Source organism: Larus michahellis, chromosome 5 (genome assembly GCF_964199755.1).
Source record: "Larus michahellis chromosome 5, bLarMic1.1, whole genome shotgun sequence".
Classification (NCBI taxonomy): Eukaryota; Metazoa; Chordata; class Aves; order Charadriiformes; family Laridae; genus Larus; species Larus michahellis.
This window is the reverse complement of record NC_133900.1, coordinates 32,667,651-32,695,558: the sequence shown is the minus strand read 5'-3', so window position 1 is coordinate 32,695,558 and position 27,908 is coordinate 32,667,651. Positions and strand designations below refer to the sequence as shown.

General features: G+C 40.0%; 1 protein-coding gene across 2 annotated transcripts; it reads right to left on the bottom strand.

The window, feature by feature from the left end:
• Positions 1 to 239: 239 nt before the first annotated feature.
• On the bottom strand, positions 240 to 27,908 carry DNAJB14 (DnaJ heat shock protein family (Hsp40) member B14). 2 transcript variants are annotated; one of them, XR_012587349.1, is made up of 9 exons: positions 27,527 to 27,891; positions 21,416 to 21,590; positions 11,094 to 11,239; positions 7,829 to 8,014; positions 7,320 to 7,414; positions 6,527 to 6,636; positions 5,117 to 5,289; positions 2,025 to 2,332; positions 240 to 1,258 (listed from the first exon to the last, which is right to left on the bottom strand). XR_012587349.1 is itself a non-coding variant. In XM_074589485.1 (8 exons), the coding sequence occupies exons 1-8, from the start codon at positions 27,657 to 27,659 to the stop codon at positions 2,208 to 2,210; spliced, it is 1,143 nt and encodes a 380-aa protein (XP_074445586.1). In that variant the 5' UTR covers positions 27,660 to 27,908; the 3' UTR covers positions 240 to 2,207. The 2 variants fall into 2 exon arrangements, 1 of the variants encoding a protein (XP_074445586.1); XM_074589485.1 differs by having other exon boundaries at positions 240 to 2,332; positions 27,527 to 27,908.

The following is a 27,908-nucleotide window of genomic DNA, read 5'->3' as shown; positions in this document are numbered from 1 at the left end:
CAGCAGAAGTAACTGCAGGGCAGACGTAACCCACCCAATTACTGTAAGCAGCTTTGCTAATGCCATCTCTTCACTCCGACTTCACTGCTCTGGTATTTGACAAATGCGTTATATATCCTTTTTCCTCGTAACTAAAAGATCACCTGCAAGCTCAGACTCATTTGTGAATGGGAAGGCCCGAGTACTCGTTAAAGCCTTTGGAACAATTTTCTTCTATTAAGAAGACACAGGAGTACCAGTATGTACTTTGATAGTTTGTTTTCATTAGTATAATTACAATACATTCTGGACAGTTACAAAATCCTTGGAATCACATTTTCTCCATAAATTTCTATTGCAAACTTCAAACATTTGGGTGCCTTTCCAGTACTTTTCCTGTAAACTTAGTAAAGACATCCACTACAGCATCCCCCCCACCTTTTTTTTTTGTGTGTCAGCAACTTTTAGTTCTGCTTCATGCCTCAGGCTTTGATGTCCACCTTGAATGCTGGTTTAGCTGCTTAGTTAAAAGCCCGCAGCTACTCCTTCTCATGTTACACCAATTCAATAGAGGACATTTCCAGTGGGACAGTTTAGAAAAGGTATATATGCAACATGATTTCTGGGTCACTTAGAGCAATAGCATTTAGCGTATTTCTAAAGTCAAATCCTGCTCTAGATCAGAAGGAATTCCAATGAAGTCAGTCAAGTCTTTAAACTTTCAATTTAGGAGGAGAATTTGGCTCCACATAAACTGATAGCATTGTTCAAAGATAGCAGCTTTCTCAAACAAAAAATACCGCCCGTATCACGAGCCACCTGGCATTCGCAAATACAAGAAACATTCCGCTGCATAGCACTGTTAAAATGTAAAAACATCAGCTACTGAACCTAAAAAACATTTTCAACCCAGTTTCAATAAACTTCAAGTACATTGTACTTAGCTGCTTCAAAACACCTCTTTGCATCAGCAGGTGTGGCTACATCTAGTTTCCACGTACAGGCCACGGAGTTACATGATCTCGTACGTAGGAGCCGAAGGGTACGTTTGCTCATTTCTGGGAAGTCAGGTGCAGCAAACATTCTGGTCCAGAGAAACGCAAACCCTAGCTCTTCCGCCCCAGGACAAGTGATATGGCTCTGACCATAGGAGCACACTGCAAACTAGGAAAGCATTTAAATAGTTGGCAAAAGTGTTGAAAGGCACATAGCTTGTCCTTAGCAATATTTCCCTGTTCCACTTGTGGTGCCCATTGAGGAATCAGTGTTGGGACCTAGCCTGAAATAAAAAAATAGTAAGAAAATGGAAGCCTCCCAGGAAAAAAAAAAATTAGGTTGCTTTTTTTTTTTTTGAGCTTTAAGATTTTACTATTGCATGTTTTCCTCTACCTTTCCAGTGAAAATGAAGGAAGCTATGGATGCATGTTAACCATACGTATGGACTTACTACTACTGGAATACCAAATGGTAGAGCTGCTGTAAACTGTTGCAAGTACTAAAAGCAATGCCTATAATGGTCTGTACAGCATTTGCAAAAATTTACTTTGAAAAGAAATTAGTGTAGTTCTTAGTTTTCTCAGCATTGCTTAGAAACGCTAAAAAGCTACAACAGCTAACTGCTACTCTACACCAGATCAATATACCCCAACAGATATTTAGGAATATATGCCATTATATTTAAAAATACCAAGTTCCTCTAAGCCGGTAAACCTAGAAGATTTTACATAGAGTTAGAGATAAAATATTAAAAATTCTTGTTTCAACTCCACACACTTGACATCTGAATAGGAGTGATGTAATCAGACTATTTATTCCATCAGTGAGACAAAATGTTGTATGGAACTAAATTTCTGAGATTTTAAATAGAAAGTCATTTAACTCGTATATACACAAAGTGTTCTTTCCACAGATATTTACATGGCAAATATGTTAGAGGAGAACCACTATGACTAAGTCTCTACAAGTATAGCATCCTTTCTGAGCTATTCTCTCTGCTGAAAGAATTCACAGAAGCTTTGAAGTAAAATCTAGACAATTAAAGTTACCTATATTTCACAGTAGGTAAAGAAGCCATTAAATGATATTTCAGCATAAGGTTTCTGGAAACAGCTACACAGTAGAGTTTTACATCCACCCCTCTCTTCCAGCATTCACGGTGAAACTAAATCTCTTCTTAATTTACAAGAGAGATAACGGCATACGTAAAGATGTACGTGTATAATTGTAGTTCATCCTCCCCGATAGAGGCTGGTCAGCCGTTCTAGTTCTTTGCAGTTGTCCATGGGCATGGAGTCTGCTTTCTTTCGGAGGCGGTCATCTCGATATACTTTTGCTGCATAAAGTAAGTCTGTTTCTTTAACGAAAAAAAGAGAAAAGATTTTTCAGGTTAAGCGAACACGATACATTCCTTCTCAGAGCTGTCCAAAACACCTCAGGTTTAATCCTCGCCCTTTTTTCCTTCTCTCTATTCTAACTACCCACAGACACCAGCTAAACAGCACTGCTACAGCTCCTCTTCGCTGGATCTTCACAAGCATTTCATCTTTTTCAGCAGCAAGAGCGGTAACAGCCTTCCAACACCCTCATATTTCATACAGCAGTACCTGATTAAAAAAAAACCACACGACCCTCCCCGACTCCCTCTGTCAGACCTCATCAAACAATACAATTATAGGCCACACTCGGTGATCCTGCGTATTATTGACAGCTCTAGCGTCTTGTCTGCACCCAAAAAATCCATTCTGAATGTTAAGCCCATTACTTCAACTGATGCTGCTTCAGACTGCCAGTGTTCAGAGGTGTCAATAAAAGAGCTCTCTCAATTATACTGGTGTTCAATAGCTTGACATTGCTGAGCATTTTAATTCTATAAAATCTTTTTCAGCCCTTCAACTCAAAATGCATTAGCAAGGCATTCTTAAATGTCAATCAACACTGGCAAGATTTTAACTGTCAAGGAGATCCAACAGACAACAGGCATTTTAAATCTGTAAACCCACAAAATCAGCTGTTTCTATAAATAGAGAAAATCTATTAGGGGCTTGGGTAGTTTTCACAACATGATAAATTGCAAATAGCAAACAACATGACAGTCACCACCTTCAGGTTATCTCTCTTCTTTATACTAGGGTCAGATGTTTGTCTAATCATTGCATTTGCCCAGTAAATATGTATATATGGAACCGTGGGCCTCTCTGCATTGTCCAGGACTCTGTTCATGCTTAAAAAAAGTAAGCATGTCAAGAACAGATGCTGAAAAATGGGAAAGGTATTTTTTCCTCCTCTTTCCCTTGCCAGGTGGAAACTGCATATCAACCAAACCTTTTCAAAGGTATTTAGACAGTAAATATATTACCGGGAACACAAATGTAACATGCCAGTAAATCTAAGCGTAATGACTAGGTCAATAAAAACTATCCTTCCAGATCTACACTCCGCTGAGAAAAATACACAAATAATATGTCCTTTTTTTATTGTGCTGGATTATATCTTGTCTTTAATTTTTTGTTAACAAGCATGATCATTTCTGTGACCTATTTTATTCTAGGTCTACCAGTCATTCATCTAGCAACCACTTGTAGATGAAAAATTAGGTACTCATTTCACGAAGAGTGAACATATTCAAACATTTCAAGATGATCAAAGGACAACCTAGCTGGAAATATACAAGAGTTTTTATATTTGCTTATGAATTATACCCCAAAATTTTCTCATGTTTTCCTCTATTTGAAAAATCTGGGAAAAATTGTTCTGATCAAATCTAGTACTCTGGGCAATAATCTGAATGTTTTCCCCCAAAGTACTGGTGTTTCTCTGGCATATATGTGACCCATCAGCACAGTTTTCTGACCACAGTTCTTTCCTGTGAGCAATTCATAAAACTGTTGAGATTTACTTGTGCGGAAGCAACGTGTACTCATGAGTAAGGAGCATAAAGCCTCCAGGAAGCATTGGGCCTGCTATGCACAGGCAAGGCAGTTTGTATTTGTACGTGTACAGGCCAACTGTAATGAATGCGTGCAGTCCTTTGCCTGTTCAGGCGTTTGACTAGCCATGATGCCGGGCTGTCTTTTACAACCGGGAGATGCTACAGGGCCATCTCAGCTGGAAGGCTTGGCACAACAGGGCTGCAGAGAGTGAAGTTGTGCAGGAGCACAGGATTTCACTCAGAGAAGAGCACGCTATTTGCCTCTGGTCAGTTTACTGACAGTTCGTGAGCAGATTATTTAACCAGTAAGGTATTACTGAAGTTTACCAGCTGAAGAGTTGAAACCATGCAGTTTCAACACTGATGACATTTTAGCAGCGCTGTTCTCACAGAGCATGATAGGCTCTTGAAATGGCCACAGATAATAGAATAACAAGTTAAAATTGCTGATGATTTGGAGATGGCCGATGCTATTCGTTAGTCCTATCCTTTACCACTGAATTCTAGGCTCCTGCAAGAAAATAGCTCCTTGTATAATATCAAATTTGATTGGAAAAATAGAGGGTGAAGTAAAAAAAAAAAACAACAACCAACCCTGTTTTTAAGGTCTGATATAGCCAAGGTACCAAGTCCAGGGATAAAAATTATTCAGCACTGGCAAAAGATTCAGCACTGATTTACAGCTTGTGATGTTCTACAGAACATGCTGTGTGTCCTTGGTCGCCTGGAAAAGCAGTGTTTGTCTGTACTGTGGTCCAAGGCAGATTATTTTTTCCTTCTCTGGAAACAACTATGTAAGCTTTTGTTTCATTCATTTGTTTATATAAAAGCACCTAGGGAAATGAGATATTGCCATGATAAAATAATGTGGAAAAGATTAGAATTCTTAGCTTTCGTCCTGAACTTAAAGCAATCTCTTTCTCATTATCAATTCGCTTTAGTCTTTAATTTTCTGAGAAATGGTCACAGACAATAGAGTAGCAGGTTAAAATTGCTGATGATTTGCAGATGGTTGTTAGGTCACTGAGTAAAACACAGAAATTAAGTGACACTGGGGACGCCTTTAGAAGTGGAAAACAGTAGGGAACCTTACACTTGCATTCGCGTTGAGATATTTTAGTAGTACAAGTACTCGATTCTTGTCTCAGGCTTTCTTTTTTTTATATTAAATGCATGCTTTCATGAAATTATGAACATTACCAAACTTACTTTGTTGCCTCTCCTTCCAACAGTTATTACGAATGTTGGACACATAATCCTCTTCCACACTCTTTTCCACTTTCTGTAGTGACACTCCTTTGTATTCATTTCTAAAGTCCTTGTTGACATAATAAACAACGTGCAAGTTTTCTGTCTCCATTTTTATGGTCTGCCCCGTACTTCTGCAAAAAAGGAGGGAGGGGGAGAGAGAGAGGCCAGATATTTATTTGATTTTTTTTTTACACCACAAATACGCCTTTAGTAAATATTTCTATTCCAGAAGAACAGCACATCACTGAATTTGCCCTTTCAAGACAAGTAATGAAATGAATGGCTGTATAATTTGCCAGAGAATAAAATGACTACATTTACCTGAACGTTAAACTTCTGCTGCTTAAACCCTTGATCTTGAAAAAAACCCCCCATTTTAGTAAGACACGTTTTTCGTATCTCTTTAGTCAAATATAAGCTTTGGTAATAGAAAATTACATTCAAACTCAACAGAAAGAAAAACAGGTTACTATTCTGTAGTAACCCAGTACAGGCATCTCCATTCTAAAGCATTTTCTGCGAGCCCTGACAAATCCATTTTCCTGCTGGTATTCTGTGGATTAAAAATCAAAATTGTGCGCAAATATTTTGGCAGAGCAGTGTTTATAAGCATCACAAAAGCTTAGTTGCAGAAGCGAAAAACATCCCACTCTGGAAATAAAGAGCTCTGAAAAATAAGAGAAGAGAAAAGAAACCTTTCTGTTGTGGGACTGAGAGCTCTGCAAGGAACTAAGGACCTTTAAAACAGTTTTGGCAAGTGGGCTAAGTCTACTAGCTAGTTGCATGCTTGATTAAAGCTATTTATTTCTCTCAAGGAAGAAAGGTTTATATATCCTACTGTACAAACCAGCTAAGTTCCACTAGTAGAATCCTTTGCGAGAAAACAAAGATAAACGATTTTACCATCACCTAAAATGAAGAAAGAATAGACAATTTCCCCAGCCCTCATCTAGTTCAAAACTTAGATAAGGATGAGAAAGCTGCTTTCAAGTACTTCACTTGCTACAGGCACAGGTGACCCCTAAAAGAATAATGAGCCTTAGGAGGTTTCAGGATTCGAGATTAAACACACTGGATATGCAAGCACCTTTACAACATCTTATGCTGCACGGACCCACTGCCTTCTATCAGAAGGCCTCCTAAACTCCAGGTATTGCTGACCTCTTCTCTCCATTACATTTTCATGTATGTTCTTACTACCTAACTTTCAAGTTTTGTTCTGCTTCATCTATACCTTCCCTCCCTTTCCTCACCATGGGAAGTCAAGGACCAACTAATGGAAGGCTCTCTAAAATGCTTCCAAGTGGGAGAGGGTCATTACAACATCCCCCCCTCTGTTTTAAGCTAAGGTAATCGAGTATTACTTACGATCTTGGGTATAAGGCGTAAGGAGGGTTAGATACCATCAACTGGCTCAACAAGGAGACGAGGATCAACACAATAATAGGCATCAGCTGAATGAACATAGAGAAACCTCCCTAAGGAACAAAACAGATTCGGGTATCTCAGACAACAGCACCAAGTAAACAGGTAAATTTGACAAGATTTAATGCTAAGCCTGACTTTCTGCTTTAAGCATCAAAAGCTGCTAGGAAATCTATAAATACAAACTTGCAAACACTGTGGTGTTATCTTAACTTTCCAATGCATACACAGTATTCATAGAGTGCTCAAGCTGCAAGAGTTCATGGGTTAGCACGTAGCCACAAGCAATTATCAAATGAATAGCTGGACTCAGTTACATTGTACATCATGATTTGATCTCATCCATACAGTGATATGTAATTATACAGGACTCTATATTACTCATAGAGATGAATACTGAGCCTTAACTCCAATCCTTACCTCAGCCCAAATAAATTTTTAAATGCAGACAAGGATTAGTGACCACAATTAGTGGCATATTTAGGCTAATACTACCAGTCACTAGTAAGATAGTGACACAGAACAACAGTTTTAGAAAGCCAGGCTATTATTTTCTCAAATTTGCACACCTATATACCAATCAGTAAGACCACCACCTGCCAAAGTTTTAAAATATGCAACCAACAAGTACAAATCCTGCTCTACAGTACAGAGCTCCTGTACAGCCACATCACTGAAAGTGACTACCAGCAAATTTCACAATACACAGTTTAAAGTCAATGGTGCTTAAACATACATCACCCCTCTCTTCCTCCCTTTCATGTCCACTCTGACGGTGCTGATTAGGATGACTGTAGCCAGCACGACCATTAGAAAATGAATGTACGCTACCTGAGGAAAGGAACATCCACATTTAAATCATGTTAAAAAAAAAACCCAAACTATTTAGAGGTCAATACAGAAGCAAAACCACAAACTATTTAACAGTACTGCCCAATGACACATAAAATAACTCAAGTTTAAGATCACTTACACTTTCAAAGTTGTTTAAAATAAGTATTTTAAGCTCTAAGACAACTGATTTGTTATTTCATGTAATGCAGAATCACCATAGTAACCGCAAAGAACTGAACTTAGATTTTGGGGATTTTGCAACACTTAGGGGAAAAATAAACTGATGTAGATTAAAGAGTTGGGGTCTGTGGCAGGTTGGAGTAATTTTACTGTTTCATAATGTCACAAACTCTAATGCCACTCTGGGCAGTACCACCATATCCCGATGATTATACTCATATATACAAATACCTGTTGGAAAGGCCCCTCCAAAAAACATGTTGAATAGATCCTCTGGAGTAATATCTGCCTCGCAACCTCTATGGAAGTTGAATCTACCGTTGCTAGGGTGATTGCATGTTTGCTCTTCACTGCCTGTAAGGTCATACTGCTTTCGTTTTTCTGGATTACTCAGCACAGCATACGCATTTCCAATTTCTGAAGCAAGGAATACAAGACAACTCCCGTAAATGAAAGATAAGAGCTATTCCAGCATGAAAAATTGCAATTTCAAAATCAGGAATAGGCAGTGAATTATGTCCTTTACTGTACGTTACAAACCAGCTATAGCACAACAAGGTCCAGAAGCATCTCTACTTTTCTTAACATAGCTTCCACAAAGTTTCCCACCAACACTATTCAAAGGTGCTTTTATCCTGTAGAACTAGACAGGAGGCAGGAGAGCTTTGATCCTTTTTCTAGGGGAACACCTACACCCATAGAAATGTTCTCTCTCACTGTAATTACAAAAAAAGCATCAGGCATTACAATGAAAGCTTTGAAGTGGGGTAATTGCAAAGTTCAGTTTGCTCTCGCAGCCTAGCTTAAAAACATCATAGACTCGGTAGGTTTTCTTTGGTTTCATTTAGTAAGTGGTGATTTCTTCACATGCATCACCTTTATTGTCTACAAGAGCGTGACTGTATTTTTTTTATAGGCTTCTTAAGATATTTTATGGATTACATTAATAACACAAAGTTTTGCACGATGTAACATGAAGGCTACAACACACATGCATGTCAGGAACATGTGTGTTCCCAAGGTTGTCAATACGACCTCAGTGTTTGGCCAGGAGCGCCTGGCCTGGATGCTTGTCCCCTTTCGTGCTACATTATCACGAATTAACAACTTCAATTTTGACAGTAGAAAGGGAAAAATTGAGTTAGTGTGAAAAGACCACAAGCTCTGCTGACTTCACAAGCTTTGACCCTAGCTGTGCCACAGACATACACCTCTTACAGGCGGAAGGAAAATTTCTGTTGGCACTCAATCAACAGTCTTCACTCACTCATATCTTCATTAAACCCCTTCTGCTTTCCTTTCTTCTCTCTCCCCCAGGGCTCTCCAACAACAGGTTGCTTTTGCAGCCAACCAACACAAGGCACAGGGATTACGTTTTTCAGTGTCGAAAAGCCATCAGTCATCAAAAGTTCGTGAAAGGTGCAACACTATAACCTCAACACAGGCAAATAAGACTATGGCTTTGCATAATTAATGTCTTCAACATTATCCAACCTAAAAAAAAAAAGTTAATGAATCTTAGCTACATGCCTTTTAAGATGCCCTTATAGAAATAATCATTATCAATTCCTTTAAGTGGAGGAGAAAACCCAAAGAAATGAAGCCTGGTAATGTGCACTGAGAGCACGACACACTACGGACACCAAATATTACTACAAGGTTCTCCTGTTACTCAGCATGAGGATAGAACTGGTAGTGAAAATCTAGATTTTCCCAACAATTAAGAAAATAGGAAAACATAAATTGGGCAACTCACATAAAGTGAAGACACCATACTGTCACGGTATGGTCAGCAATCTTTTTTGACTATCTGTTATTTGCTTTTGATTATTTGATGGTAATTCACAACAGATTTGATTCAAATATAATTTTCTTTAAATAAAGGACATGAAAAATGAAAAAAAACTGTCAAAAGTTTCAAAGGAAAGATTTTTGATGAAGCTGGTAAAAGAGATTCCACAACATTAGAAGTGATTATATTTGCATAAACTTTTTAATGTAAAATATAACCTCAGGGAGACTGCTTAACACAACAGAAGCATAGTACTAGGTAGCTCAAGATCTAAGTAACTACCTTGCCTAACATCAAACTTAAGGTCTGTTTTCCAATGTGACCTTTCCTTAAAATAAAGCATGATTATGAAATAATAGCTATTATTACAAAACTCCTTTTCTCAGCTAGATGTTAGAAGCTCATCAGACACCTCTGTAGGCAAACTAAATCATAAATTTACTCAGCCATACAAAAAGATTACAATAATTTTGATGCAAGAAAAAATGCTATATTTCACTAAATAATTCTTAGTCAACAAGATTCCCCTACAAAATTTTGTTAATTTACTCATCTAGTTAAAAAACAGAAAGTGAAATTAAGCCAAAGACATCAAACTTGTACAAAGTGCTAATGTTAAATAAAAGATTAATAATTCCTTACATTGTAAAGATTATTTAAAATGCTATTAACAAGGAAGAATTATTTTATTTATAGGGCTGGAGACTATTTTTGAAAAATATAATCTTTTTTAGATAAAGCCATCACATAGCTGTATTAAAATAAACACTGGCAATCAACTTTCCTGCTATGTTCTATCTACTTTTCATCTGGAATTGTTAATGTTTTTATTATAATTATCCCTTAAAGTCTGCATCAGAAGTCTTGCTCAGGACTTTGTTTTTTTTTCTTTTTTTTTCCCCTCACCTGATGTAAGAGTTTTATCTGATTGATTTTTTCAAATGTCTGCATGTAAACCTCGCACAGGAAAAAAAAAACAAGAAAGATGTACCACAAGCAGATTGTTTATTTATGTATGATTATTTCTTACAGATTCACATTTTTCTTCACCAGTGTCTGAGATGAAGGGGTAGTTTTCTTTAAAAAGCTTTTCCTCAACAATTTTCCTTGTGCAGGGCTAAGCTTGGCAGCCTTAGATAAGGTCATGTCAGATTGTAAGTTTTACCTAAGAAATGGTCAAAGACAACTATTAATAAGGCCAGGTTGGAACCCAAGTGGGTCTGTGTGGAAAAAGTACTAAAACTACACACACAGAAGGAATTCTAAGGAAAAGGTAACTTAGCCTGGCACGTGGTTCAGTAAAAAATGCATTTTGCTATCAAGTATCACTTCGTTTTTTCCAAACTCAAGTACAGTAAAGACTCAAGATAGTAAAATTCAATTGATTACATTAAGCCAAAAGCCAGTAAAAAAGTGCAATTGCGTTTCACAGATCAAGCATTCGCTCCCTGTACCTGAAAATTACAGTCAGTCCTCTGAAACTGAACCCTACTGCAGAAGTCCACATTATTTATCTATACTTCTATGTATATGTTAAGATAATAAAGGTCAACTATTTTCTTGGCTAAAAATGTCAGTTTAATATTAGCTACAAAACACCTCACTGACAATTTCGTAAAAATACAAGTGACCAATGCAGATGAAGCTCTTCTAATCTGACAAAGTTTAATCATAGAAGAAATTTAAGTAAAAATGGTTTTTTACTTTTAAAAGCCTCTGTTGCTCCAGGTGCATGGTTTTTGTCTGGGTGGAATTTCAAAGCAAGTTTTCTATAAGCCTTCTTTAGGTCTTCTTCACCTGCATCCTTTGACACCCCAAGGACTTCGTAGTAATTTTTACATTTCTTTATACTGCAAAAGAAAATGAAGTAAAATGTTGTAAACAAACCAATGTAGAAGTAGTCTGCTAGAACACAGCTGCAAATGAGGTAATACATCGCACTCATACATTACATCTCTCACTTTCAATATAAAATATAACAAAATTTCCACTCTAGAAACAAAGATTTCCATTTTTCATAATAAACTCACTATTGAGCACAATAAACTATTGTACCCAAAATTACTTACTACATGTATTTATTTTACTATTCCTACTGTAGAACTACTACAGTTGTAAGAAAAGGTTTCAGTTTGCAATTCCCAATTAGACGAATATTGCTGTTACTAATGCATAAAATGAAGATTCCAAATTTACTTTGCAGAGCTACCGGGTAGGACGGCCTGTTTTGACTGTCAACAGCAAAGGTGCTTTGGTATGCACAGCATAAAACAAAACAAACAATACCTCTCTTTCTACAAGTAGAAGTCAAGTCATAACACCATTCAGGCATTCACTTTTCAGGGAAATAAGACATGTGAAAATACCTCTGCTGCTGGGAATGCACCTGGATCTTAACAAACTTTCTGTAAGTGTTTATATAAATTCAAAGAAACAATAACAGCTCCAGCAAGTACAGATTCAGCTCATCTCATGTGTTCAACATAGCATTTTTTAAAACTCTGAAAACTCGGAAATGTTCTTCCTGTAGGCAGTCTCACCCAGACAGGAAAAGCAAAATCTGGAAATGATGTAATGATTTGGTATGCTTTACAATACTCAGAAAAGAAAAAGAGCAGTTACAGGAGAGAACATTAATTTTATGTGGTCAGGAAGAACTGACCAAACCAGTAAATATACCTTAAAATCAAACCAAGTTACTTAGGTCAGAATTCAGAAACTTAGAAAAATAAGGCCGAACCACAAAGTTGCACTGCAGAAACGAGGCACGCTGACATTTGGTGCATACCAAAAGAAAAGGGCTGGTCTGAGCAAGAAATACATCCATAAATATTTTAAAAGCTTCGTGTGAGTCTCTTCACATGGCTGTAACTGTGTCCACATTCTCTTAAATGCACAGATCTCTACTTAAATATGGGTTTAGCGTTACAAAGACTATACACAGGGCAGCCCAGTGGAAAAAAAGGGGGTAAGCAAGCCTTTGGCATTTTCATGAAAGAAAAATGGGTACCTTGTAATTAAGGGCATGCTAGGATCAGAAGTACAACCACACCATCGTGTGTGGTCCTTCATAGTTCACAGATTGATCAAATCAAATTTCACGTGTTCAAATAACACGAGCTTTTATGGAAGTCTCAGTGTAACGCTCACAAGAGCACTGAATTGAATGTATGCAGGCAGCTGCCAACACGAACATCCTGTGAAATAAATATAGGTCATTATATTGAAGTAACATTTAATAAGCTCCAGTTAGGAAGCTGATAAAACTAACTGAAAAAAACACAGTCAATCCATCATCAAGAAAGAATGGAAAGAAAATACATTAAATTATACTCTGAATACTGGAAACTTTTGTTGGTTAATCTGTACAAGAAAAAAATCTGGCAGTGTACAGATCCCTTCATCCTTATCCTCAAGACCTGGATTACTTATGAACTGTATCAATAACAGATAGCTTTGTTTAAAAGTGTAATAGTGTCAAATTAAGCTTTTATTTCAAGAAATGGGTATCTCAGCATCCGATCTAAGTTCTTCTCTTCAATAATTCAGTATCTGAATTATCTGTTTTTACCAGACTCTTCAGAACTTCAGTTGATATAAAATTAGGTAGCGAGTCATCAACATTCAGTAATGTTGTTATTTTATTAGCATTAAAACTGTACTGTTAAATGTTTGTTCAAGTGTTTTTAAGCACTGTGCATCCTCAACAACTTTTTCCCCTCAACAGCATGTGGTTATTTCTCATGGAAGTAACAAACATGAAAAAAAAACAAAAACACAACCATGAAAGTTTACTTCTTTGCAGACCTGATATGCACTTATTTCACAACTCTCGGATGCAGAGAAGAGAAAAATGGGGGGGGGGGGCGGGGGGAAGAACAACCCAAGAAAATCCAACCTGTTCTTCTAACCCTCAAAAACTCACTGCAGAGTTTTTTCCCCATTCACAACCAGTGAAAGTCGCCCAGTGGGAAACCTTCATGGGAAAAGCAGGAATGGTGGGTAGCAACCAGAAGACATTCAGGTCAGCACACGACCCACCAGCTTCTGACGCTGTGATCTGCTGCTTAGAGCCAGTGCATCAAACCAGAGCTGTTTCCTGATGAGAAAGTGCAGGGCAAAACCTGCCTTGTGGGTCATACAGCACTTGTCTTCCAAAGGGATGAATGCAGTCACCCTCCATGCAACAGCTATCCTGAACCTGGTCCACAAACGAGCTATTGTTATATATCAAGAAACAAGTGTTTTGGTACACTTGTACAGGAGGTACAACACATTTCTCCTTTCTCTTAGCAAGTCTTTGCTAGTGATTGCTTTGTTAAACAAAAAATTCTACAAATACACAAGCATCTCTGTTCCAACATTCCTGATTTCGTATGAAGCAATGATGTAATATTTCAAGCACATCTTATATCACATCAACCTCATACCCTGACCTGCTACACTAGGCTAAACGGCCAGTCCCAAACAAGGAAGCCTTTGTGAATTTGTGACCGCCACCCCTGACTTTTATTCTCCCTTGTGTGTTCCTGTCAGGATGGGCACACTCACAGCTACACTGCCTGCAACAGACCTGTAACCGATCCTCCAGATGATTTACGCTACTACTGCACAGGATTAACGCCGAGATACATAACCCCTGCTCGCTGGTTAGCCCCCCTGTCATCTTCAGGCCTCAACCAAGTCAGCGCTGGCTCTTACAAACCTCAGCAGCAAACACAAGCTGCAAGTTCTCTGCCGGGCAGCCTGGGGAGCACTGCATGTGACTTCATGGTGAGTCATGTGGAATACGCATACACATATGCCAATTTTGCAGAGTTTAGCAGGACTTTGGATTATGCAGATCAAGCTTTACAGATAAAATACATTAAATGACCATACAAATGCACAGGGACCAAACCCCATACCTAAGCCTGGAATTCTCAGCAATGACCTTGTGCTACAAAGCCCTTGCTACACCCTGCCATTAGACAACAGTTTCATATGACTGCTTTGCCACTTCAAGGCAAAAAGCATCTGGACTGTGAGCAGGTAGCATCTAGTTAATGCAAAGTTCCCTGCAAGGAGGGAGTTACTGACTTCTGCCAGGAGGTCCCTTGCTGAGCACAATTCAGGGCAATCATTACAGGGTAATGGCTTGGTTTTTCCCCCCCATCAGCAAAGTCCATGCGAGTTTTGCACCAAAACTTGTACTGCAGCAGCTTTGTATTGAGGATGATGGGACAAGCAATGACAATTAGAAGGTGCTTTCCAATTAAACAAAATTATCAGCATTCGCGGTGCACTCCTGAGAGGCAGAACTTGAACACATCACAAACTTAACCTGGTAAGTCAGTTTATAGCAGGACAAACTATACGGGATCACCAGGGCAACCCACTAGATCCTCAGGTCATACGTGTGCTGTGCAGTCACCAGACTTCTCAAACACTGTTGGAGCACACACCACATCCCTCCTCCACCTTAAAGAGATGGGGATCACAGGCTCTGCACAGAAATTCTCCAAGACTTAAGTCTTCTTCCTCCAAACTACTGCTGTCCTGATGAGAAATTTCTCTCCAGCTGCCAGGAGCTGTTGGAAGCCAAGGCCAACCTGATCCTTGTCCCTCAGAAGAAGCAGGCCTTTTTGGACATAATTCCTCACCCCTTGTCTCTAGTAGACTGATGTCTGACAATCCTCACTCTGCCAGAATCCCTTGCTTGGAGCGTTGAACTGTCCTGTGGAGATTTGTCACAGGACAGATGGAAGGAAGGAACCATCCCCTTCCCACTTGTCCCCTAGTGCAGGCCACACAACATCGGCCAGCAGAAGATGGGAAAAATTAAGAGTAAAACCAGTGGAGGCTGTGGAAGAACTGATCACTGATCTTACTTACAGCTTTTAACCACAGCTGAAACCCCTGTCCTGCAGCACTCAGCCTGAACAACTCCCTTTCTGAAAGCTGCATTTCAAGTTGTTGTTTGGTTGGTTTTGCTGCACTTCGGGCACTGTACTGTCCGGTGCTAGTTTTCTTGCATATGTAAATTCCAGCAGATGTTTCTTTTTAAAATTGCAATTTACATATCATTTGCTTATGGACTGCCCCTTTTGTATTGAATTGGGCTTTTTTATTGTTTATTTCTGGCATATCTGAAGTTCGGTTCACTCTTCATTTGTTTAGGGTTTTGTTTTTTGTGAATTGCTCTTCTTGTGTTTTTCATTCCTGGTTGGATCACTTCTGTATCTGAATCACTATCAAATTATTTCTGTTGTTTAGCTAATTTATGTCCTTGCTGCATTGTCAGTCCCCTGCCAGCACCTTGGCACTGTCCTTATGGTTAACAGATTTGCTGGCTGTTATAGGAGGGCACATTGCTGGATGTTCCTGAAATAATATCTGACTTTTAGAGCATAGACTTCTCAAACAGCATGAAGGCAAGCGATGGCCTACATTAATCCACAATCTGTTGACGGAGGTATCTCGTCATGACTTGCAAAGCTCCACTATCCCAGCTTGCAGTTGACAAGCCACCTGCAGCAGAACTGGTCAGCCAGCTTCAAATTGCAATAACAGCCAATTCTGCCTGACGCTGAGCTCCCCTCCATGCTCTGACGGCTGAAGGCAGACGAAGCCCTTCAGGTCCTCAAACGTCTGCTCACACTTGCAGAAATTCTGGGGCTACCACCACTGGTTCTCCTGTGACTAAGAAATGATGTGATCCTACTGCTGTGCTGCTTGTTTCACTTTTCAAGTCTACAATTCAGATTAGGTCAGCATCAACAGCTTTTATCAAGTTAACAAAACCTATCAGAGATGCTTGCATTTCTTTATCAAATACCTGCAGTGATCCATAATCATGAAGTTTTGAGTACGACTAGGTATTTCAAAAGGCATTCCAAAGCCTCTGTCTACATGCACAGGGACGGCCCAAAAGACAAATACTTTGATCGCTATCTCCAAAAGCTTGCGATGGGAGACGCAGTTATTTCTCCCAATGGTCATCTGAACTGAGCAGCACAGTGAGCAGCAAAGTGAATGTGAGCTACAAAGAACTGAGCAAGAGGAAGCTACACTGACTTCTGATTCCAGAGTTGAGCAGAAAAACACAGTAAAATGCAGACCAATTTCTACGTGGTTCAAGTTTCCAATGATGGCAGGGGTCCTGATGCAAATGGCATCTTGCATCTGAATCGAGAATGTCCCGGTCACAGTGTGGATGACATAAGTGTCTGCAAAAAGTGCTCTGGACTGGGAAGAGAAGGTCACAGAGTTGTCGAGGAACTCAAGCTGGTACCAGCATATCCCTAGTTTCTGAAATTAGTGCACCAGAAGTTTCAGATCTCTGTTATACTGACAGATTCAACAACACATTAAGGTGCTCGTCTTAGTACCATGCTCTTGGTGTACCTGGTTGGTCAGTTTGTTTCTCCTGTGTCTATTCAAAGCTGTGTTTGCATCAACCTACTTTTATCCAAATTTTGTTTAAGCTTTTATTGTAGCTGTAAAAAGTGTAGATTAAAGGCAGGAGCTTTCTGACAAAGTCCACCAAATCTTCTGTGCCACTTTTCCATGACAGGCTTTATGACTGTGATTTCCACCTTGACTTTCTCAACCATTCAACTGGATATTTCAACAACCACAGTAGCTCTAGCAGCCTAATTAGAGCCATGCCCTGATTTCTTTGCTTCATTTCCCCCCCCCTCCATTTTAGCACATGTTGATTGCTCTTATTATTCCAATTTCAGTTAATTATCTTCTTGGCCCCATGTTAAAAAAGTAACGATATATCTCTTTTTGCTGTATTTGCAGAAGTCTCAGCAGAAGGCCTGGAAACAGGCAGTCAGGCAACATGCATTCCTTCTAGTTTGATCCATGAAATGCATAGAGGCAATTTTTTGGTTTAGTCCATGAATTCAAAGTTGCTGATTATTCTCGACCACTTCTGGATGACATTTAACTGCCTTGCAAGCTTCCTACAGAACTCATGCCTCTATTAGTTCATTTTGGTTCTACCTTAAAGATCAAAATACAAAATTTTGTTCTTGTGCTCTCTTCTGAGGAGCAGGCATTGGCAGGGCAGGAAAAGCAGTATTCCACCACAGTTTTCACAAGACAGCAATCCAACTTTAGCATACTACTGTTCATGGCAGTTATCTTTCAGATATCAAAAAGGTAATATGGAATATACGCTCCAGCTTATTTCCTGAAAGAGACATCAGACACCATATGAATTTCACGATCATTTAAAGGGAGTCTGTATAAAGTATATGACCTATCAGTATCTCCAAAACTGTTTTTTTAAATCATGTAGCAGACAACAGATAATGCACACTTCACAGCATAAAAAAGAAATAAGAAAGACTAATACACAACAGGCAAATGATCTTTTTTCTTTTTTTTTAATTTCACAGTAGTCCACTACACCTTTCCAAAGGGAAGTTGGTATGAGTAGGCAGATACGTTGAACAGAATTTGTTTGAAAGTAATTAAGAACTCTAGTAACTTAATTTTGATCAGCACTTCTTCTTCAGTTGTTTTAAGTGAACTAGAAGAAAAAATTGTTTAAATTTTCTTTCTCACACAAATACTTTGTGTTTATCTCAGCAAAAAATGCCCATCCCCTACATCAAGCAGTGAAGGAATTGCTTTAAAGCAAAGACCACAGAATCCAATAGCAAAATTCTCCCTTTTTTAATCCAGTACATGATTCCCATGCACTTGTCTTAAGTTGACATTGCTTAGACAGCTTTCAATTGCCTAGAGACTTCTAGGGCACTTGCTTTAAAAAGACTTAAGTCTACTGTGGGTCCTAACATATTTCTGCTAGTCTCCTGTCAATATCTCTGATATGCAGGCCACCTAAAGCGTTAAGGCAATTTGATCCAGCCCTCAGTGACAAGATAAGCATCATTAAGAAAAATATGCATGTACTACAGATGGTACTTTCAAAGCATTTCAATTCGAAAGTAGCAAAGTGCTTTTGGATATCTCAAGCTTCAAACTGTCACACTGAAACAGTGAGCATCACTCCCACAAAGAACAGAGCATCAGCCAGCACTTAGGCACTCAGTGGAAAGGCATTGCATCTTATGCTTCTCCCTGTCGACCAACTTGTTTGCAAGCTCATGTAATGCTCTACACAAGTGTTATTGTAGCTTGCTAGTGAACAGTGTCCCCTGTGTATGTGGGAAAAATAAAAACAGCACAGAGCTGCTTGTTTGTACTCATGCCTGCCAACATTACTAGAGTAACCCTGATGAAAATTAATGCAGTTAAATTAGTATACTGCTCCAAGTGTCCCTTCACTATGATTCTTAAATCTATTGTCACAAGCAAATTCAAGATAGCAGGACAACTCCAGGAATACTAATAAGTAATCCAAGTCAGAGAGCTCAGAGTGAGTCCCCCTGTCTGACTGCTCACTACAGCTTATAAAAAAGGGCTGGAAATGGCATGTGTAGTTAAATCAGGAATGCTTTCCCGCAGTCTATCTTCAATTACTAATACAGAACCAAAAAAACCTAGAGGGAAGAATACCTGAGGATAATGACCACCTTTCAAATCATAAGCACAGAAAAAATTGAGTTTGACGGAGTCAAATTCATGGTAAGATTCAGAATTTATTAAAAATTGAAGATTTTGCTACCTTGCTATCTAGAAGGTAGCAAAGCTTTTTTCCTTACAGGAAAAAGAATTAAAAATCAGGCATGAAACACTATTTAAAACCACCTCTTTTCATGCAGCATTTCTTTAACCAACTCAAAGGTCCAAAAGCCATCCCACTGTGGTACAACAGAAGCATACAGTGGTGACAAGCTCTACTCTCTGAAGAATACCCTCCCCAGAGGCGTGTGTTTCATTTAATTGGGAAAGTCTGGGGCCTGATTGAAGCAATAACATATGCAGCCTGTCATGTTTCCAACTCGAAAGCTCATTCTCACTGCAGTTTAAACATGAGCTTTCCCTCAGATATCATCACTGAGCATGTTATATTTTTCCATTAAGTTTTAGCCCACTGTTTATATTTAATCCTGTTCTCCTTGGCAAGGCACACACGTTTTTTTCATTCTTAGCCACAAATTTTCTAACTGACAATATCACAAACTTTTCAAAACTTCCAACAAGAACTGAGGACTTGCTCTGTTGATTACCGCACACCTAAACCAAAATTGAGTCTCTCTCCATAGATTTATAAACTGCTATACTAAAGGATGGTGACACCACTCAAGCCAAGGTCAAGATATTGTTTTAACAGCTGATTTTTCTAAGTGATATGTGAAATACAAACAAACACGGGTTGTTCTGCAAGCTATTACAATTGCTTATTTGCAAAAATCTGGGTACTTTTAAAAAACCTGGATTTTATATTCACAAAGCAGATTGTTAGGATAGGTACTAAGAAGCAATGTTGCATCAAGATTATCCTCAGTATGCAACTTCTGTGAATACCCCTAATTCTGCCTCCGATCTCAACAAACTGGATTAATTTTACCTGGTATCTAGCGAATCCCTTCAAGAAAAGAATGTCCCATACCAGGAAAGCATACCATGGAGAAAAGTTGGCTCTACGACGTCATTTTACTCAGAAAAAAGTAGGCGACATTACTTTCTCATAAAACAAACAAAAAAAGCCCAACAAACTTGCAGGGAGCCTGATGTGATAGCAGACTGCAGCTCAGAATGGCACGTCACGGGTGAGCGAATACTGGCAGAAATACAGCCTTCCTTGTAGCAGCTTTCTGCTGCTACATGTGTTACCTGTCTTAATTTGATCTAAGCCTCATTTTACAGAGGACTTCTTTCTGGATATTTTGTCTCACACGTGCGCACACACAGGCACCGTGCATTCATTTTAACAGCTAATATTTCAAGCTGGCCAAAAATGTACATGCTTATTCAGGTTTTACTTTAGATGTATCATGAAGGGCAACAACATCAATTAAGTAGAGATGATGGTAAATGAAAAGCTCTACTAAATAGCAACACCAAGAGGATAACCAGGCCAGAGATGCTGCTGCCTACCTGCCTGAATGCAGAGCTGCTGTATCAACACAGAAAAGCTGCTTTTTCCTCACCGTTAGCACAGCTGAACAGATTATTGAACTTCAGGAAAAGATCCCAAGATAATATCAAGAGCAACACACATTTCACACACACACAAAAAAAATCACACACAAATTTCTGTTTTGCACAACAGTTCATACAATTTACACAAACTAGGAGACAAGGACCTCTTGATTTCCCTTCTTTGAGGTCCCTTGAAAATACCTGGGCTCAGCTTATATGAAAATACAGGTAGGTTATGAGGTGCGCAATTTTAGAGTGGCTGTATCCATATTTCTTCAGCAGAAATCAGGGCACATATCCAACAATATTTTTCTCACTCCTACAGCAAAAAAGTGTGTTACGATAACGTGACTTAAGAATTACTCGCCTCAAAAAGATATTTTTATTGATCTTTGTTTCTTTTTGCACATCCTCCTTTCCTGATGTCACCCCATCTTAATACTATCGTGCTACATGAAGTTCAGACAGAGTTTATAATGCAACTTGGACTACGTACTTCAGTTCTTCTCAGATACCTGTACTTCCAGAATGAAATTGTTTTAACACTGGTCTAAAACCAGCCTGTACAACAAGATTAGCTTGAAGATAAACTTTAGGAGCAAGCATGTAACTCAAGATATCATGAGTATAAAAATATTTATGAATAGAAACACTGTGCTGCAAGTTGTTCTATAGACTTTTCATCACTTCTTCCATTTAACATGAGATCTGTTTAATAACTACTTTGAGTATTTTCTTTTTAAACCATCAAGGTTACTTTATATAAAGATGAGTATAAACTTTCTCATGGAAAGTGAGCATGTCTCATACCATGTTTAAACACAACAAAACTCTCCACTTCCTTTTAGTCGCAGTTCAGTACAAGTAACCCCTCTCAGCTAACCTTGAATTTTCTGTTGCTTCTTTAGATGCTAGAGCTGAAAGCATAAGTACATAATAAACAGAATGAAAAGCAATTATGTATTTAAACAAGGCCATACCTGAATACTCCTTCCATTTGGTCTTTAGTGTAGCCTTTTCCACTTTCACCTGCAGCAGATGCATTGCTCTCCTTCGTGCTATTGGGCTTACTTTGATCATTGCTACTGGCTGGTTTTCGGCAGTAAGCGCCTCCCCCAGCTGTACTTCCATTCTTCATAATAGCTTCCAACAAAACTATAAAACAACAGTATATCATAGTATCATTATAGGCATTAGTGATTAAGTCGGGGCTCTCAAGTACCTTAAATGGGAGCACCACATTGTAAGAGACTAGCTGCTACATCCTCCTTCCTTATTGATCACCACTTCGTAGCACAAATGTTTCTGAAGACAGTCTTGCAACTCCTTTTCATGGCAAAACCATAGAAAAGTGTTTCAAAATTAGCGGCTGGACGCCCCTCCACCTCTGCCAAGGTAATTTGATACTGGAGAGAATTTGTCCTTCATTTCTAAATGGTTTTTAGAGGCACCGAACCCATTCTTTGCAGGCGAAACATCAGAATAAGCAACTGTAAATAGACAAGAGGAACTAACCTAACACTCTAAAGAACCTGCAAATTATTCCATACAGAGACCAAGCCCATCTCCAGCACATTTCAGTTGCTACAGTACATAGATATTTGTAACCTGAGCCATTAGTGGCCAAACACTGATGCTCTCTATACCTCTTCCAGGCAATACCAGCCGAAATTCAAACTACTGTTAAATGCCACAGGTAAGTCAGGACCAGACAACTACATCCAACTCTTGAGACCTGGATCTTGAAAACCAGCACGCTTTTACTAGATCTTGAAATCCTCTTTCCTTCCATGTCCGAACATATCTCAAATTCAGCAATTTCAATAAATCATCAGACGCTAAGTTTTCTTTTTCTTTCTGGATATAAGCCTGTATTTTGGGGGTATCTGTCTTACCAATAAATCAGAAACAGTACCATTCTAACTTAAGGGACTGCACATGAAGCATAATGTGGATCAAAGATTATTAAATAGTCTGTCATTCCTGAAAAGAGATCCCTTCAAAGCAAGATGCCAAACTACACAGGCCAAATTTGTTTCATAAACAACCAAGTTACTACCTGCACAAAAAAATACCCTAATAAAAATTGCCCCCCCCGCCCAAAACGTCCCACTCACTGTGAAAGCACATTACAGCTTTGCTATTACAAACGTTTTCTTCTAGAAGCTAGTGAAAAGAAGCCTGAAGGATTTTCTCCTAAATCTAATAAAAAAACTTCTCTTCTGACTAGCGTCTCTCTTAGAGAAGCAAAAAACTGGGATCCTACACATCCATAGCTTGTATCTCAGAGAAGCACAGGAAAGAAAACAAAGCGGAGCTTTGTTTAAAAGGAGAAGAACCACTTCCATAAGATGTGCTTCCTAAAACTCTGCAGTATTTGCTTTTATTCATTAATTCATCAACTAGCCAAAGCAGTCTGAAGTACTGCAGATGAAGAGCTATGCTTGGCCTGAACGAGAAAGTCAGCTGACTCCAGTGCCGGTCCTGTGCTTGTGCCTGGCTCAGCAAGATTCATCAATTGATCAGATCTGGCTTTTTACCGCAGAAATAAAGAAAAGGCTAACATTTACATACCGAGTTGTATACTGAGAGGATGCTTTCACTACAAATGAAATTAAGTTCTTGAAAACAGGAGAGCTATAGCTGCACTACGGATTATAGCTGAAGCATATATCCAAATATTTGCAACAGTTTATTCTAGTATCATCCAAAGTTATGAGGTAAATGAAGTAATAACACCAACAAGGTGAGTGTGCCTGTAGGCTAAGAACCAATCAAGAACAGAGATTTGAAGAGACAGTGCCCTCAGAACGAAGCATCTTTGGTCCAAACATGCTCTGGACAAGTGATAACAGAAAACAAGATTATTGTTTTTCTCTTCTGTGACATTAGATATTTAATAATGGTATCCTGTGAGATCCAATTGAACATACGACCCTGACTTTACCCTCTAGAAATAATGCTTACTTGACAGTTTTGCAAATCCTGCCTTTATATTGGTACTGCTCTAGAAATTCCCTCATCCCTGCATGAACGCTTGTGCAAAACCAGTAGTAGCAATAATGGTAGACATGCAGGTGTAGACAACAGTTTGCATTTTTAACACCCAGTGTCTCTTTCACAGCTACCTTAGCTGATAAGTCTTTTAATGAATCGGTTTGGCTGCACTATACTTTCAACATTTCTACTGCCTAATCACCTTCCCAGACCTCCCATCCCCATAATGGAACTGCACTGCTGAGAAGACAGTGCAGGACACTTGCAAAGAAAAAAAAATTAAAAATTCAAATCCGTAACTGTTAACTTCTTAAGATGGCAGGACACAGCAAGTATAAACATGCTATTATTCTACATTGAAAAAGAAAACCACGCAAAGAGTCTGGGCCCATTGTTTCCTTCAAATAAAAGATACAGTTCAGATATTCAGAAACAACTTTGACTCTTCCATGAACTGCTGGTAGTAAAACCAGCTGTCAGAACTGTAATACTAACAGTGTATCGAAGAAATCTTTTACTGTTCATACAGGTATTTTAAACAGGACATATAACAAACCAAAGACTTATTTTTTATCAGGTAAGACAACGAATCTTATCTCCAAAGGTGTGTACTGTTACCTGCTGCTGAATGAGAGATCCTTGCACTGCATTTGATTCCATTATGCATTGAACATGACCCCCATTTCCACTAATGGAAGAACTGTTGAATTCAGATCTCATACTAACATAACACCCTAAAAACCTAATCTTACATACTCATGAAAAGTTCGTTTTTACAGGCAGCATCAGAAACAGTGCAAGAAATTCCTAAGAAGCACTGAAAAAACTAAGCTGTCCTTAATGTCATTTTCTGCCTTCAACTCCAAAAAGAATGACACCTAAATTTGAAAAGATCTTGTCCTTTGTTATCTTTAAATCCACTCTTACAAATCTTCCCCAGAGAAGCAATTAGTTTCCATTCAGTTGCAAGATGAATCATTAGTAAAACTCATAATCAAACAATATTTTGAACAGCTGGAAGTAAAACAATTTTCTAGCAGAGAGTGACATCAACATGAACACGGCTACTATGAAGTCATTAGCTAAGTATCATTAAATGAGCACTGACCTTATATTTCACACCAGTAAAGCCTTAAAATAGCACTGCTGCAGTCAGCGTATTTCAGGCAGAAGCTTCGTTTAGCAAAACTGAACTTCACTGATGACTGAACTAGTGCTGAATGCACTTTAAATGTAAATGTCGCCAAAACCAAACCACACATAGTATTGTTTTAGAGACAATAGTTAAAACCTGCCCCCTGTCCATTTACAATCCGCTATAACATGGGGAGGAGGAAGCTCCCATCAGTAAAAGATTCAGCGCTACCGTTCGCATTGCTTTTATCACTGACAGAACATCATTTGTGAAATGGTGGGCAATTGTTCCCAAAATGATACTAAAGATACAATCTATGAAGCATATGTGACTCCAGCGACAAGTTGGTATGAACTACCTTCTAAGACATACCCGGAAGAGAAAATCAGCGAGCACAGCGACAACTGGGGCTGCACCATGTTGTCCTATCACCACACAAATCCAACACATTATGACTGTAAAATAAGAATTTGTGTTAGAACTAAGAGAGCTCACGAAACCGTAACTGTTTCTTTCTCTTGGGTGTGTGCTATGACGCATTTTTAATTATCTAATGAATTACCAAGGTGGTTTTTTTCCAAGTGGACCCCTCACTTAATATATGTAAAAGATGACAATGAGATAATGAAGCAGTAATTTCACTGGTTCTTCATCAGCGTAAAATTCCAGTCCTAATTTATTGCACACCTTCCAGTTCCTGTCCTGAAAACAGGACATTCTGTGTCCTTGCAGCTTACTGCACTTTAAACAGGGCTATTTAAGTGCCACAAACTTAAAGAAAAAAAAAGTTAAATTCAATTAATTGAGTGTTGTTTTGGGAGGAAATGGGATGAGTTGAAAAGAATTACCAGCCTCCACAGCTAGAAAACTGAAGCACAGAAACATTACAAGTTTACAGAGCCCCCTAATTTCTAAGTACCTAGTTCAAATCGGGCCTAGGGCCTGATTTTTTTCAGTGGTATTAGGACATCTGCAATTCTCATTAGCTTCAGATGGAGGTTTAACTGCCCACCAGTTCCACAAATCAGGCCCTTGTTTCAAGCTGAATACCTGAAAAACGAAGTACAAACAATTAGCCATCACTAATGGAAACCGAGTAAAGTGACTTATTTAACATCACAGAGAAATTCTGTGAAGTAGTTAGTTTCATTGCACAGTTCCCCAGATTACAGTCCACTGCCATAAACACAAGACCATCTTCTTTTCACCAGATCTGCACCTCATTTGTGACACACTTTGCTAATTTCCACAGCGGCTAAAACAAGTGTCCTACAGACAATAGCCTAATTAGCCGTCTATTTCTTGCACTGAGTACTTTACAATGGTGGTTATGTAGTAGCAGTCCTACTTAAAAAAAAAACCCAAACACTCAAAACATAGATCTGATGGAGGTATCTTTCCTTTTTCTTTTTTTTTTTTCCTTTCTCCTGAGAGCTACTGTAACTCTTATCTTGGAGGTATAAGACGGTAATAAGCTATGTGAAGCAGGCAAAGCTATTCACTCTCTTTGGTGGAAGAAGCTGAATCGAAACCCTCAGGCTTTCTTTCCTATTGACCAACACAGCTCCCGAAAAGCTAAAAATATTTTCATGCGTGTCATCCTCTTAAGCCACAGAAATCTAGGGGAATATGGCAAACTTCTTGTTTTTATTTCAGGGAGGTATCTAACGTGGCAAGAATATAAACAGTGCCACATTCTTGATCCAAAGCAATGGCTACCTTCTTCCAAGTGATTTACCAGCAACTTCCATTCTGTCTTGCAGGGAAAAAAAACAACAAACCAGACACCCAAAAGCACTACATACTATAAAAAAGAATAGCACTGATGGGACCTTCATTTATTGTTTGCAGATAAAAAACAGACAGGAGATAAGAGAGGATGGAAAACATTCACTGAATCTGCTCACCTGACTAAAGGCTTCACTACAGTATAAAATACAGCACAGAACACTTCCAGTCAGGACTTCACCCCAAAGTCATGTTCCAAAAATGGTAAATATTGAGGCCTGTAAGCCAGTACAGAGCCCTCCTATTCCTTCCATGGCATAGACAATGCAAGCGAGAACCAAAGGAACGCGACAAGTCACTGTTGGGTTCAAATGTATTTCGAGCCGACTTCTGACACAGTGTGACAGAAAGACTCCAAGAAAGGTAACAGTTCTGCTACACTGAAGCCTTACTATTGTTGCTTTAAAAAAAAAAATAAAAATTTTTAAACACCTTTTGCTAGAAAGACCCTAATTATTTTTCAAGTTCTAGCACAGAAGTGTCTAAAGAGCCAATCAAGTCATAGGGGTAGCCACTTGTCCCAGCGTTTTCTCCAGGAAAGTTAAACCCATCTGCAATTCCTGCGTAGCTGCTGTACAACCAAAAGGGAGAGGAAACCAAGAAAACCCCAAACCACAAGTAAGCCAGCGGACGAGGACACGGCCCAGCCGGGAGCAGCAGCTCTCATTGCAGGCTGCTAGCCAGGGCTAATTCACAGCGACAGAGGAGAAGCCAACCCAGCCTGCCTCGGCCCGAGGTGTCCTGCTGCTAATCGGGTCTAAGCCTGGTCTGTGCGGCTACGCTTACATATAGGCGGCTAAAGGGCGGGGGGAAGTGCAGGCGGGGAGCTGGGCTGGCCCAGAGCGAAGCCCGTTGGCGAGGAGCGAGGCAGCCCCACTACCCCCCACCGCCTGCCGCCTCGGGGGAGATCCACCTGGCCCTAAGCGCTCCTCCGAGGCACTTCAGCCCTCGCTCCGGTCTCTCCTGCCAGCCCAGCCCCGCACACCGCCGGGGGCCCGCGCTGCTGCGGGGGCAGCACTGGGCGCCCCTCGCCTCAGCGCCTGGGGCTAACGGCCGCCCCGCCGTGAGGAGACCCCGCCGCCCGCAGGCCCCACCGTCCCCCGGGTCTCGGGGAGAGGGGAGGAGGGGCGGCCGCAGCAGCGGGGCCGACGGGGAGGGGGCCGGGCTTCACCTCGGGCCGTCTCGGTCGGGTAGAGCTTCTGGGCCTTGCCGAGGAAGCGGAGGGCGCGGTCGCGGTTGCCGGCCTCCAGCGCCTCCCGCGCGATCCCGATGCACTTCTCGGCCTCGTCCCGGTTCCCCTCCATCGGCTTCTCCTTCCGCCGCCTCCGCCCGCCGCAGCGCAGAGAGAAGGGGCCTGAAGCCAGAGCGGAGCCGGGGAGGGGGGAGAGGGGCAGAGAGAGGAGCGGAGCGGGCAGGAGGGCGGACGGGGGCTCCCCTCACTCCGCAGGGCTCATCCCACCGTGCCGCCGGTACCCGCAGCCCCAGCGCGGCGCTCGGCCCCGGCAGCCAGCCCGGCCCGCCGCCTGCTTCCGGGGCGCCGCCGCGCATGCGCC